Source organism: Lampetra fluviatilis, chromosome 1 (genome assembly GCF_964198595.1).
Source record: "Lampetra fluviatilis chromosome 1, kcLamFluv1.1, whole genome shotgun sequence".
In the NCBI taxonomy this organism is placed as follows: Eukaryota; Metazoa; Chordata; class Hyperoartia; order Petromyzontiformes; family Petromyzontidae; genus Lampetra; species Lampetra fluviatilis.
In genome coordinates this window covers 23,479,045-23,493,629 of record NC_136275.1, presented here as the reverse complement: position 1 = coordinate 23,493,629, position 14,585 = coordinate 23,479,045, and the positions used below count along the sequence as shown (strand labels likewise).

Sequence of the window (14,585 nt, the reverse complement as noted above, 5' to 3'; positions counted from 1 at the left end):
GTCAGATACCTAATGAATGATACTATCGTCCAACGTGCTGAATGTGTCACCAAAGTCACTGCCCTCAGCTATGCAACAATTCCTCAATGCCACGCTGTTGTGTGAAGCTTTTGCATTTAAGATGGTTCTTTAATGACCAATTGAAAACACATATTTTATATTTATATATCGCCTTTATCCAAGGTGCTTTACTCGGGTTATGCGTGGTACAATGAGAGTAGCTACAAGTTTTATGGTGAATAGGGATGGGTTATGAGGAGGCAGGTTAGTGGGTGCGGGAATTACCGGGGTACCTCGGGATTGAGGGATGGATGGGACAGGGAGAAGAGGTGGGTCTTGAGAGAGGAGCGGAAACTAGACAGTGATGGTTGCTTGCTGCTTAATGTGGAGGGGAAGTTTGTTCCATTGCAAGGGGGCAAGGAGGGTGAAAGGAGCGGAAACGGGGATTGTGCACAAGGAGAGGGGGGGACGGTTAGGAGTAGTAGGAGAGATTGAGAGCGGAGCAGGCGGGAGGGGACGTAAAACGAGACAAGGGGGAAGTGATATACTGTGGGGCATATAAGTTGGTTTACGGATATATATTTACTCGTTTTTATTGCTCACACTTGTGGGCTTAATGACTGCATTCATTATCTTGAAAGCAACATCGATGCTGAAAGGACATTGTACATCATTGGAACCTCATTTGCCAGTAAAAAATATGATAATTGTTTTTTTACCCTTCCATCTGGCAACAAAACTGACACCTTTTTTACAAGGAGTCATGTTTGCATAGACCACAATACCTGCAGTCATAATGCAAACATAAACATAACTCTGATAATGTGCACTGTCCTTGAAGTTGATTGGTCCACACCCGAGACAGCTTTCCTTAGAGCCTAGTCTCACATGGGTTGGACCAGATGACGCCAAAAGGAATGTGAGACTAGGCTCTAAGGAAAGCTGTCTCGAGTGTGGACCAATCAACTTCAAGGACAGTGCACATTATCAGAGTTATGTTTTTTGTTTGCATTATGACTGCAGGTTTTGTGGTCTATGCAAACATGACTCCTTGTAAAAAAGGTGTCAGTTTTGTTGCCAGATGGAAGGGTAAAAAACCAATTAAGACATTGTACATCTATGCATACTTCATCCAGCAGTCTCTCCCTGCTCAAATAAACGAAGTGACAGCATTGTATTGGTGCTCTTGAGTGAATATTGGTAATTCCACATTGTTTTATGTGTGTTGTTTATGTTTGATGTAAAATCAAAACAGAAACAACTTATTATTGGCAAGTTGATTTCTTCTGGTAAAAAAAAACCCCTCAACATTTTTAATAAAGTAAACTTACAATCAATGGCAGAGCCAAGATTTTCAGGTAGAGGGGGGCAACCCCTCCAGCAATGAAAAATGATAGAGGAGTTGTTAGTAAGTAAGGACTTGTCCCTTGCTTTTTATTCGATGCGTGTGCGGCGATGGCGCAGCCATCGATCGAGGGTCGAATTCGAACCGTGTGTGATCGGCATCACGCTCGCTGAAAGTGAATGCCTTCAGGGAAGTCGTGTCCTGTATAAGCAACTGCACACAATTATGTGAGTCACTTATAACTGCTTTTCCGTTACTTATTGCCAATTATGGACTCAGACTATTGTCCTATCATCTCATAGAGTCCTTGGCACGTAATAATATGCTACACAGTGGCGGTAGGGGTTGCAAAATGCTGATTTATTACTAATAAACCCCAATGATCCGATCGAAATTAGGGATTTCGATCGGATCATTGGGGGGGCACGTGTCACCCCCCCCCCCACTGGCTCCGCCAGTGCTTACAATGATTTACTTTTTAAATGTCGCTTGCTCACTTACAGCTATGTGTGTATGTGCGAGACATTTATTGGAGTAAAGCCATTTAAAACACAATTTTACCTGCAGTGCAGTATGTGGGTCGACCCACTTTTGGACTTGCGTATCAAGGTTGCTCGATATATAAAGATTGTGTACCTTGAATTGGCTGGAGGTCACTGTCAGTGCGTGCATGAGACATCTTAATCATGGAGTTAGGTCATAAACCTTGGCAGAAGCTCAGAAAATGCTGATGCACTTATAATTATTTTTCTTTTGCATTTTACTCCTTCCATCAGCATCACTCTCGTTAAAAGTTTCCTTATAAATTAATTATTTTCTTGAAATATGAGGGTTTTTTTGTGTGGCAGTAAAATTACCACTGCAAATTGTGGTTTCCTGCATCTTTTAAGTGACCTACTGATTCAGCAAAAACGGCATGTGATGTCTCTCAAGGTCACAGTCCGATTGCCTTGTATCCATGTTTATTATCATAACTAATGATTGTCTTATCTTTTTAAGGTCAAGTCTAAAATCAAGAAGAAGGTGATGGGAGTTCTGGACATATATGGCTTTGAGATATTTGAGGTAATGTGGCATGTGCTATTTGAAATGTAATTAAGGTGGCGATTGTGAGATAGCTCAATGGCGCGGCAGAAGGGTGAAATTATTGGTTTTAATTCCGTGCCTTATGGAGGCTGTGGCTGACGGGGCAGATGTCCTGGGTGAAATGTTGCACTGTACAAGGGTCGAGCTGAGATTTTTGCGCATCTGCAGGAATAGCGTGTGCGTGTGTAATTCATGCATTCGCAGTGAAAGGAGGCTTGTGCGTTTTCGTGTCATATCAGTTAATGTGAAAAGTGCAATGTTATCATGTGTGGCAATAGGGATATGTACACAAATATTAACTAACTAATAGTCTTGCTAAACTGCACAACTCGTAGTGTGAGTAATATTAATTGCACTGATGATTTGAGAATGTCACTGAAATACTTTCTTCTTGTGACAGGCAAAACATAAGAACAAGTATATCACCACCAAAATGTTTGATACAAAGTATTCGAAATAGTACATTGCAAAATATAATGTAGCCAGTGAAGATGTCTCATGGTACATTTGTGTAGTCACCAAATCTGACTTCACATCACCTTTTGTAATTTAATTCAGGGATCCTACTTGACAAATAATTTTATCTGTGTAACATCATACGTAAACATCCCCATTGTTCACAAACAGAGTATGCAAACCAGAACAAATATTGGATGCGAGGTTCCAAAGTCAGGGTGGTAATTAATTTTTCCATGGATACCCCACAATATCCTGAGGCTGTGTGCTTCAGATAGTTAGTGCTGGGCAAATCGCAGGTCACACAGCCCCCAGGCCCATCATTTATACGCCTCATTCTGAACTTGATACCGTTGCACTGTTTTCACTACAAATACTGACAAGTGTTGTAATTAATGTACCGACGTGTGTTGTAAACAATGCCTGGGTTGTCACGGTGGCGAGATATTAACTACCTCGCCTGATATGCAGGAGGTCGTGGGTTCAATTCCGAGCCTGATGCCTGAATATATTTGGAGTTTGCAGGTCTCTCTCCCCGTGGTTGCGTGGATTTTTCTCCGAGTCCTCCGTATTTTCCTTTCACATTTAGAAACATGCGTTTAAAGTATTTGGCTGCTATAAATTTCCACGTGATGAGCCACTTCGTTGAGCTTTCATTTGTGGCCAGGTCGCTTCTGCAAAATAGTTGTATAGCTCAGTGGACTTTACCTGGTAAAATAAAATTGGTTAGTTAGTTTTAAGAATGGTGAAATCGATAACACGAGCTGTCAACAACAGCTCAGGAATGTTAATTATGGAGGGCAAAATGACTTGTAAAAATATAAATGCGTTATGAGCCATATGGGTTTATTTCGTCAGACTTTTGGCCACTGCTGTCATTGTAATCAAGTAGATTAACAGTATTTGCACAACAGGGACAGTTATTAAATCTACATATCTATATGTTTTGTACTCTATAGTTGTTTTGTTGCTGCAATTTACATGTTTACAAAGGGTACATCAAAAACAGGACCCTACGGGGTGGGCTGGTAGGAACGAACAATTGAATGGCTATAATAAAATGAAATGGCAAAAAATGGCCGCCAATAAGTGGATGCCCCGTGGCCCCGCCCTCCACCCGCGTAACCCCGCCCCGGCCACCCGTGGCCCCGCCCCATCTCGGTGTCCCCGCCCCCAGCTCGTTGCCCCGCCCCTTACCGCCGTAACCCCGCCCCAACCCCGCGTAGCCCCGCCCTCCACCTCGTGCCCACGCCCCCTGCCGCCGTTGCCCCGCCCAGCCCCGCGTAGCCCCGCCCCCTGCCGCTGTAGCCCCGTCCAATACACCCCGAGCGGGGGAGAGATTCCCAGGCCTGGCTCGGCTGGAGAGCCGCCGACGAGGGGGGGGGGGGGTAGGGAGTTGTTTTTAATGTAAAAGCTTTAAATTTAAATGTTTCTATTAAAAAAACATCAGGGAATGTAACATTGTTAAACATTAACTCCCTTTCACACACGTGGGGGTACGATACGAAGGGAGAGTTTGAGGCCTAGGTCTAGGCTTTAGGCCTAGCTGTAGGCCTTAGGCCGCCGTGAGTTAATTGTTAATATAAATGTTTTAATTATTTATGTAAAAGCTTTAAATGTAAATGTTGCTATTTAAAAACATCAGGGAATGTAACATTGTTAAACATTAACTCTCTTTCACACACGCGGGGGTACGATACGAAGGGAGAGTTTGAGGCCTAAGTCTAGGTTTTAGGCCTAGCTGTAGGCCTTAGGCCGCCATGAGTTAATTGTTAATATAAATGTTTTAATTATTTATGTAAAAGCTTTAAATGTAAATGTTTCTATTTAAAAACATCAGGGAATGTAACATTGTTAAACATTAACTCCCTTTCACACACGCGGGGGTACGATACGAAGGGAGAGTTCCAGGCCTAGGTCTCGGTTTTTGTAGGGTCATGCCAAGTTTTTGCAGTAGGGGGCGATGTTGCTACACGGACGGACGGACAAATGGACGGATGGACGATATAATCTATTGGTGGCTGGTCCACTTCGTTCCTACCAGTATAACAAAACATTACTTGTAAACACAAGTAAAATGACACTGACTTTGTCTAACCTGGTCGCTCCCAACCTCTCTGAATCCACGAACCATTGTCAACCCCCAAACAATAGTTGTTGGGCCAGCATGCATCAATGACATAGTTTTCAAAATGAAAACTACTCTAAAACGTAACCTGCAACAGTTTTGCAGGCCGCTTCCCACTGCCTTGCAGGCCACGGGTTAGAATCTACTCTTCTAACCTGAGGTGACTCTCGCTGTTCCTACTAGCTATGGGTGTTTCGTGTTATCCTCCAATTGTGTCTCGGTTTTTCACTTGCACATTTGCACTTCTGCAGCCCAATAAGTGATCCATAACGGTATTAAAGCTTTTATATGTACGTACGTATGTTGAACTTCTTTCGTAGCGTATGTAGCCAACCGTAATAATTGGAGGTGCGGCAGAAGGACAACAAACTCAACACAAAAAGCATTTATAAAAAAAATATCTAGTCAAGTTAATCTATTTTTGGTTAACATGTTGGTGCCTTTCTGGCACAAATATTCCATCCAAAGTGCCATCGCATCATTAAACATAAAAACAAACAATTATATACAGTCACGTAGAAGGGAAATACTAAAAGAATAAAGAACCAAGAATATGAATCCCTGCAGTCACGAAAGCTTTAAATCGAACATTATATAGGAGTTTAATTATTTTAATGCAAATGTTGGCCGTGAGTTCGTTGCTGTTTATTTAATAAGAATCTACCTTTAGTTGCAAGCAATTACCTCGATGGCACGGGGGGAGAACTGTTGTTGTAGAGTATGGATAATCTATACCAAAAAGGGTAGACCGTGAATTGGTGGAACACAATGCCATCTTCACAGTTGATGGTGCTTTTAATGTTTAAATAGGAAGCTTGCAGTTAAATATACATTAAATAAACAATGATTCTAAAACAAATTTGGTGGATTGAGGAAGTTGATGTTGAGCTGGGTTGAGGCAAATGCATTTGCCACTTGCTGAACGTGGCTGACAAAGTGCACAGGATGTGCTGCTCCAGTCACTTTTCCTGCCTGAGTGAGATCCCAGCCTTTTCCATGGCTACGTGGAAAAAATGTTGTCATGGTCAGTTATGAGTAATAGTTTTAGGATATTTGCTGTTACCGCAAAATAAATTGATGAACAATAGAATGTCAGATTTGACTGGAACCACTTCCAAATATACTGTATTTTCCTTATGAAATGAGCTGTGATGCAGCCTTTTTGCAATGATGATGTTAGTTGAGGTGCTAGTTAGTTGAAGTGCAAAATTACAAGCTATAAAACATGCATTTTGGGCATCACAAAAAGACTTATATTTTAATAAAAATGTCCAGAGATTACATTCACAATATATTTGTTCGTTTGTTTCGCAATCCTCTTGTCCTGGTGAGGGTCGAGGCGGCAGCATGTTGAGTAGTGGTGGTCCAGACCTCCCTTTCCCTGGCGACGGACTCTATAACTACTACACCACTATACACATACTCTAGAACTACTACACTATTATACACCACTATACACAGACTCTAGCTCTTCCTGCGGAATTCCCAGGCGTTTCCAAGCCAGCCGAGCGACATAGTCCTGCCAGTGTGTCCTGGGCCGGTCCCGGGGTCTTCACTCAGTGGGACGTGTCTCGTAGAGTTCCAGGGGTAGTCTATTTGGGGGGCATCCTTATCAGGTGCCTCAACCACCTCAACTGGCTCCTCTTGTTCTGGAGGAGCAGCGGCTCGACTCTGAGGCTCTCCCGGATTACCAAGCTCCTCACCCGATCATGGAGAGTGAGTCTGGCAACCCTACGGAAAAACCTCATTTCGGCCCCTTTTCCCCTCTATCTCATTACCCAAAGCTCATGACCATAGGTGAGGGTAAGAACATAGATCGACCTGTAAACCGTGAGCTTTGTCCGAGAACTCGGCTTGCGCTTCACCACCACGGAGCGGTACAGCGCCCGCAACACTGCGGACGCCGCACCGATCCACCGGCCTGGTCTCCCACTCTTTGTTATCGTCACTCGCGAAAGAGACCCCGAGGTACTTAAACTCCTCATCTAAGGGCACCTGGAGAGCACACTTCACCGTCACCCGGGAGTGAACCATGACCTCAGATTTAGAGGTGCTGATCCTCATCCCAGCTGCTTCACAATCGGCATCAAACCGTTCAAGTGTACGCTGGAGATCACAGACTGATGAAGCAAAGAGGACAATGTAATCTGCAAAAAGCAGCGACGCCACCTCCATGCCCCCTTACTGGATCCTCTCCATACCTTGGCTGTGCTTTAACATCCTGTCCATGAAAATCACAAACAGGAGTGGAGACAAAATGCACCATTGGCGGAGTCCAATTGTTATGAGTTAAATGCAGCACAATATATGTTCTTCAAATGTAACAATAATTGTGAATGACAAATGCTAATTAACCCTTTCCCCTTCCGATGACGTACGTGTAAGCCATTATATATATTTTCTTGGGCTGTTACAAACAAGCTTACGTTGGAATAATGCATATACGCTCATGCTTGGTGTGTCCGTTTTTAGTTTACATCTCAATCGCCAGATACCACAGCAGAGAAATATCTTAGTCAATGTTAATATGCCCCCTCATTCTTAATCGCTATGAATAAAGTATACATTTTCTGAAATGGGCTCAGGGGGGGTCAGTCACGATTACCGTAACTTTCACATTCGTTTCTAAGGCTGCCCCCACTCATGCCCCTTTCAGCCTGGACCAAGTTGTAAACACATTTGTGCCACATTGATTTCGAGAAGCACACGTGCCTGGTCCCCAGTGTAAATTGAGACAATGTTTTGACACTTTCTAAGCAAGCTGTTACAGCCATGCCAGATGCTGCGGGTGGTAGCTGCAGTGTTCTTTCATGCCATTTAAAGCTAGAATACTCTTTGGTTCTTTCAGTATAGTCACGTTGGTGAAAAAAGAAAGAAAAAAAAATAGAAATAACTAAATTAAATCACGACGTTTCGATTGCAACACAAGCAATCATCATCAGGTGTGGAAATCACAGCTAGAATTTTTTTTCTAGTGTTGCAATCGAAACGTCGTGATTTAATTTAGTTATTTCTATGTTTTTTATTTTTTATTTTATTCTTACTTTAATCTAAATGATTATTTATTTTTTTCACCTACGTGACTTTACCGAGAGAACCAAAGAGTATGGATCCTTGCAGTCACAAAAACTTCAATTATAGAAAGCTAGAATACTTTATAAATGTAATTTTTGACCATGGAATCTTCATAGTAATTTATTTTTCCAAACAGCCAGAAAAGCATTTAATATCTATTCATAAAGGTTGCTTTACTGTCACTTGGTAATTACGCATATTAAATGGAATAAAGATTGCCACATTTACTGCTTGTGGGTTCTCTATAGTATAGTTAAGAAAATAAAAACATATAATAGTGAAACTAATAACTTCACGCAGTGAATTATAATAATTATTCAGTTATACGTTATGCCCATGTGTGATGCCACAGGCCCATATCCCAATACTGTACTTTAATATTTTCACCATAGAAAACAATGACGGAAATGGGAAAACCACTAAATCAGTTTGTCCTCTGTAAGAACATGTTCCATACGTATCTTTTTCCGCGAGTGTCCCATAAAGAGTTGCCTGTCTGTCTCTGATGTTCATTTGACGGCTGCGGGTATCGTGCGATGCAACCCTTCGACTTGGCTGTTTTCCAAAAGGTCCATAGGGGTCACCTGTAATTAAGGCTCTGGTCGCAGTGGTTTCATTCAGCCCTATTTTATGATAAAGGACATTCCATCGAATCCCATGGAATTTCCTGCACTCAGAGTAATTGTAGCTTGGTATTTGTTGGTGAGTAATGTCCTACTTTCTGAGCAGGCAAGTTGGCTCCCATTTGTCTGAATTGTTGTACGTTGCTGTAACGTATTAACCATTCATCGTGCCCACTGCAAACCCATTGTATATTTAGCAATGAGTCAATGTGTTGAATGGATCTGCGAAAACTCTCTGTATTTTATATGTTTTTGTTTAAAAGATAATTGTGCGAATGTATAAGGAAAACCTGCACACGTGCGCTATGCAGTTGGAGGAGTGTGTTTCGTTTCTGCTAGCTTGGCCCCGTGGCTACAAAAGAAATAGCCAGTGGTTAAAGGATTGGTGTTGCATTATATCAAAATGTAAACGTTCCAATGAATTAGTGTTGAATGCCTTGATGGTGAAAGATGAGTGAGTATTGTAAAAGTGTGGTGTTACCAATCCTTCAAGTGTTATGTACAGTTTATCAGCACAATAGTGACACCCTTGATTGATAGAGCAAGGTTTTATATATATAGGATAAAACATATTCGAGTGTTATACAAAGCCACCATTTATACTGCGTTGCACGCATAATGTTGGGAGGCTAGCGTGGACACGTGGGCAGTGTGGAGGAGTGTGAGTGTGGTTATTGGTCCCAGATGTGCCACTGCATTACATTTGGAACTCGGTAGTTGATGTCAGCGCTCGCATAGGAACACAGGGAGACATGTCTGGGTGTATGAAATCAACTTCATTAAATAAGTGTATTTGTCTAGCAGTCAAAAAAGTAAAGTTTACAATTTAAGAAACATTTGCAGAATTTAAGTAACTCATTGTACTTATTAATACCTAAGAAGCATACAAAGGATACCAAACATTTATTATTTGCATTGTGATCGTTTTCAAAGGAAATGCTTTTTTAAAGTTTTATTTTACTCGTTTGTACCCATACTTCAAAACGTATTGCAAACATAATTTAACAGCATGAATCAGATAGGCATGATGGTGATGTCACTTATTGTATTATAAAATCTATTATATTTTAATATATGATGTGCAATTGAACGCAAAAAATTACAGAAGACATTTCAATACCTCATACCGGTTACATGTTAATTTCCGTTGTGGCTGGGTTGGTATTCTTGTAAAAGTAGGGTTTAAAAAAACCTCTTCTTCTTTAGTGCTGCCTAACGGCGTGTGCGACTTCACGATGATATTGGTCCCGGTCTAGCACGGCGTGTAGAGTTTGTGCTGTTGTTAATTGTAGCCATGTTTTGATGTTACTGAGCCATGTCGTTTTTGGCCGTCCTGGTCGTTTTTTCCCTTCGATTTTTCCTTCCAGGATTTGCTTTAATAGCTGGTATTTGTGGTCGTTTCGGGCAATGTGGCCTAGGTAGTAACACTTCCTGCTAATGATGGTCTTCAGCAGTTGCCTGTCAGTGCCCATATCTTGCAGAACTTGTGTATTGGTGGTTTTGGCTGTCCATGGGATTTTCAGCATTCTTCGATACAGCCACATCTCGAAAGCTTCGAGCCTTTTTGTTGCTGTTGTTGTCAGTGTCGACGTCTCTACTCCGTACAGCAAAATTGACCAGATGTAGCATTTCAGTGTGCGCAGTTTCAGTGATGTACTCAAGTGGCGGTCTGCAAGGAGTGTTTTCCATTTAATAAATGCTTGCCTTGCTTGTTCAATTCTGCTCTTGATTTCGACTTCATGGTTCAACTGATCGTCAATGATTACACCAAGGTATTTAAATCGGTGTACTTGTTCCAATTTTTCGCTGCCAAGCTTGATTGTTATTTCGCTTGTAGTTCGGCTGACCTTCATAACCTTTGTTTTCTTTTTATTAATTCGTAAGCCCCATATTTGACTCTCTGTGGCAACCTCGTCCAATATTTGTTGTAAGTCTTGTTCCGAATCGGCCAGCAGTGCAGTGTCGTCGGCATACCTGATGTTGTTGATGTATTGTCCATTGACTTTAATACCAATGTTTTTATCTGCTAGTGTTCGATCAAAAATCTGCTCCGAGTAGATGTTGAAAAGACTGGGTGAAAGTGGGCAGCCTTGTCGTACACCTTTTTGTATTGGTGTTGGGTCTGTCAATTCGTTGTCATATCGGAGTTGGGCTGTTTGCTTCCAATAAAGAGCAATGATGAAGTTGATGTCGTTTTTATCTAGTCCCAGTTGTTTTAATAGATCTGCTAGTCGGTCGTGGTCGACTGAGTCAAAGGCGTTCTCGTAATCTATGAAGCAGATGTACACTTCTTTCTGATGTTCGTAGCATCGCTGTAGTAGTATCTGTAGACAGAAGATTGCTTCTCTTGTGCCTAGTCCTTTGCAGAAGCCAAACTGTGTTCTTCAATGCATTTTCGCATGTGGAGCGTATGCGCTGTTGGATCACCTTCAGGAAGACTTTCAGCACGTGGCTCATCAAGCTTATCAGTCTGTAGTCCTCGCATTTCCGGCTTGTTGCTTTCTTTGGTATGGCCACAAAGATGGATTGTAGCCAGTCGGATGGAATTTTATTGCCATTGTATATTTGATTGTACCAATTAGTCAGTTGTCGTATGTTGTTACTGTCTAATAGTTTGAGCAATTCTACATGGATTGTGTCGGGCCCGCACGCTTTGCCTGACTTAGCTGTTTTGATTGCATGTTCTACTTCTGATGTTAAAATGTGTAGAGCGTCTTTCGACATCTGTTGGTCTTTTTCTGCAGGTGTTCTCATAGCGCCATAGAGCTTGTGTATATAGTTTGTCCAGGTGTCCATTTTTTCTTGTTTATTAAGGATTAGTTGGTTGTTGTCCGCATACAAGGTAGCTGTTGGGGCTGGTCTGTAGATGTTACCAGCTTCTTTGAGCTTCTTGTGCAGAGTAAAATTGTCATGTTTTTTTATTAGTTCTTCAATCTCGGCGCATTGTTCTTCCATCCACTTTTCTTTTGCCTGTCGGATTGCTTCTCTGATCTTCTGTTGCATTTGTTTGTACTTCTCCAAGTTGTTGTTTTTGTACATTCTTCGTTGGCTCATTAGATCGAGAATACAATGTGTCATCCATCGTTGTTTCTTTTTCGGTGGCTGATGTCCCAGCATGACTTCTGTTGTTTCTGTGATGCATTGTTTGAACGAGCGCCAGTACTCCTGAACATCTGCTGTTTCTGTTGTTATTGAGCGGATGCTATCGTTGAGATGTTGCTGTACTTGTCTTTTATCGGCGCTGTTCTTCAGTTTCTCCAGGTCTGCTCGTCTCGTCTTTGTACATTGTATTGATCGCAATTTGAGTCTTATTGTAGCTGTTACTGGGTTATGATCTGACGATATATCGGCTCCAGGGTAGGTTTTTGCTGTAATCACACTGGACTTAAACCTGATGTTAATTAGGATATAATCGATTTGGTTCCTGACGATGTTGTTGTCGGAGTCTTGCGGCGAGGTCCACGTGTACAGTCGTCGAGGTGGTAATTGGAACCACGTGTTAGCAATACTGAAACGTTCTTCTTGGCAGAATTGAACCAGTCTGTCGCCTCGTTCATACCTTGTTCCTAGTCCGTGTTCTCCGACAATGTTCTGCATTTGACCATGGCCAACCTTGGCGTTGAAATCGCCGAGGATTATAGTGATGTCTTGCTTCTTCAGCGGCTTCAGCGTGTTGGTTAGTTGCTCATAGAACGATTCGATTTCATGATCTTGTTTATCTGCTGTTGGAGCATAAACCTGTAGAATGTTCACGTTGACTTTGTTGCCTGCTAATTGTAGTAGTGCTATTCGTTCTGATACTGGGGTAAAGTTGTTGACTTTATTCGCTAATTTATTGTGTACTATAAAGGCGACACCGTATGTTTGTTTGGTGTTTTCTTCTCCTCCGGAGCAGAAGATGTGGTGTTTGCTCGATATAAACTTTTTTGTTCCAGGCCATTTAGTTTCGCTTAGACCGATTATGTTGATTTTAAGTCGATCCATTTCTTGTATGACATTGGCTAATTTTCCTGCTTGAAGTAAACTTCTAACGTTCCAAGTTGCTACTTTGAAAGGGTTAATGAAATAAAACATCATGCCCTCCATAAACTTGATAACATTCCTTTAATCAACACACTGCAGTGTTTTGATGAGCCAATGACATATATGCAGATCATTTAGAAATCGTGACTAGCCAATTGGTGTGATTGAGATTAAATTGCTCTTAAATTACTATATATCTCTAACTACCCTGCACATTTCTGGAAACTTTGCAGTTTAAAATACACTGTGACCTTGCCCCAGTAATACAATTAGACTACCCATGCTCTACATAATGCAATACCAGATCAAACCAGGTCACAGTCACACAGACGATAGTTTAAGTAATGTAGTGATTATAATTATTTAATTCTAGATTTGAAGCTTTCGTGACTGCAAGGAATCATATTCTTAGGTTTTTTCGGTAAAGTCACGTAGGTAAAACATCAAAATTAATGAAAATAAAATAAAATAAAACAAAAATCACGACGTTTCGGAGGCAACACAAGTCTCCGTCATCAGGTGGGACCGTCACAGCCGAATTAGCTGCATCATTAGCTGCATCACTTGATGCAGCTAATTCGGCTATGACGGTCCCACCTGATGACGGAGACTTGTGTTGCCTCCGAAACGTCGTGATTTTTGTTTTATTTTATTTTATTTTCATTAATTTTGATGTTTTACCTACGTGACTTTACCGAAAAAACCTAAGGATATAATTATTTAAGTTAAGGCACGGCATCCACCCAAGTTGATGGAATTTAGGAACTTACTGCAGATACCATTTTCTATGCCCATTGGTACTACATTTTCATGAAGGTTAATCGAATGCATTTTGGACACCCAAAATGTTTATGATTGGGTTTTATAATTTTATTCTGATCCCATCTGACAAATACCCATATACAGTACATGTATGAACATAGTTGTGTGGCTGTTGAATGTTGTCCTTTATTGGTCATCAGTCCAGTAGTGGGGGGGGGCATCTTAACTGAGGCAATGCAACACGAGATCTTTGAGTCACTGGGGCCCACTACCACTTGATAGGAGCTGCCAGTAAGCAAAACGCCCCGCTGCTCCGTGTCCTGCACTGCTCACTGACTTGCCCTTCTCAGAATGCGACCCATGCAGGTGGAACCGATCACACATCTGTTCGTCCCGCCATACTTCCTGGCACGACTTTCCATCTTATACAACGTCGTGCGTCATTGTTTTGTCTGCAGCCTATCCATCCATTTAGATTTTGACGTATAGAGTGTCACTGGAATTCTGTACCCGTTTCCACGTGGATGTTTTTTTGTTGTTTCATTAGCGTATGACTGTTTTGGGGGGATTGTTCTTGTATACTTTGGATGTTAGATACAAACTCAAGAGAAATCGATAAGCATAGCCACGATTTGTTCTTAAAAGTAACTTGCATATCTTATACTTGTATATGTACAATCTGTAGATCTGCCCATGTACATGTAGTCCTCTACTTACGATGGAGATGCGTTACGACGACCCCATCGTAAGTCAAAAATATCGTAAGTCGAAGATTGCCCAGCCTACCCAGGAGTCTTAAAGAATGGTGATAATTTGTCAAAAGAGACCAATTTACAGTAAAATATATACTGTATGTATGTATTAATTGCAATACTGTATTGCACAGTAAAATGTAAAGTAAAAAAAAACGAGGTCAATTCTTAGCCTACCTATATGAACTGCAATTTCATAGAAAGTTTTTTCAGGAAACAATCCTATCTGCTATAAAAAGCATGCATTGAACGTATCGTATTGTGGTAACGCTAAAATGAAATCGCTAAAGCTACGTATCATACATGCATTGAACGTATCGTAACGTATCATATTG

The 14,585-nt window shown here is 41.4% G+C and overlaps 1 protein-coding gene across 5 annotated transcripts in view; it reads left to right on the top strand.

Annotated features, from left to right (window-relative positions):
- LOC144934146 (unconventional myosin-Ib-like) overlaps positions 1-14,585 on the top strand; it is a 116,500-nt gene that overhangs the window by 50,199 nt on the left and 51,716 nt on the right. For all 5 annotated transcript variants that reach the window (XM_078859668.1, XM_078859658.1, XM_078859647.1 and 2 more), the window contains exon 13: positions 2,345-2,410. In XM_078859668.1, the coding sequence (XP_078715794.1) occupies positions 2,345-2,410 (66 nt within the window). The remainder of the gene's footprint in view (positions 1-2,344; positions 2,411-14,585) is intronic.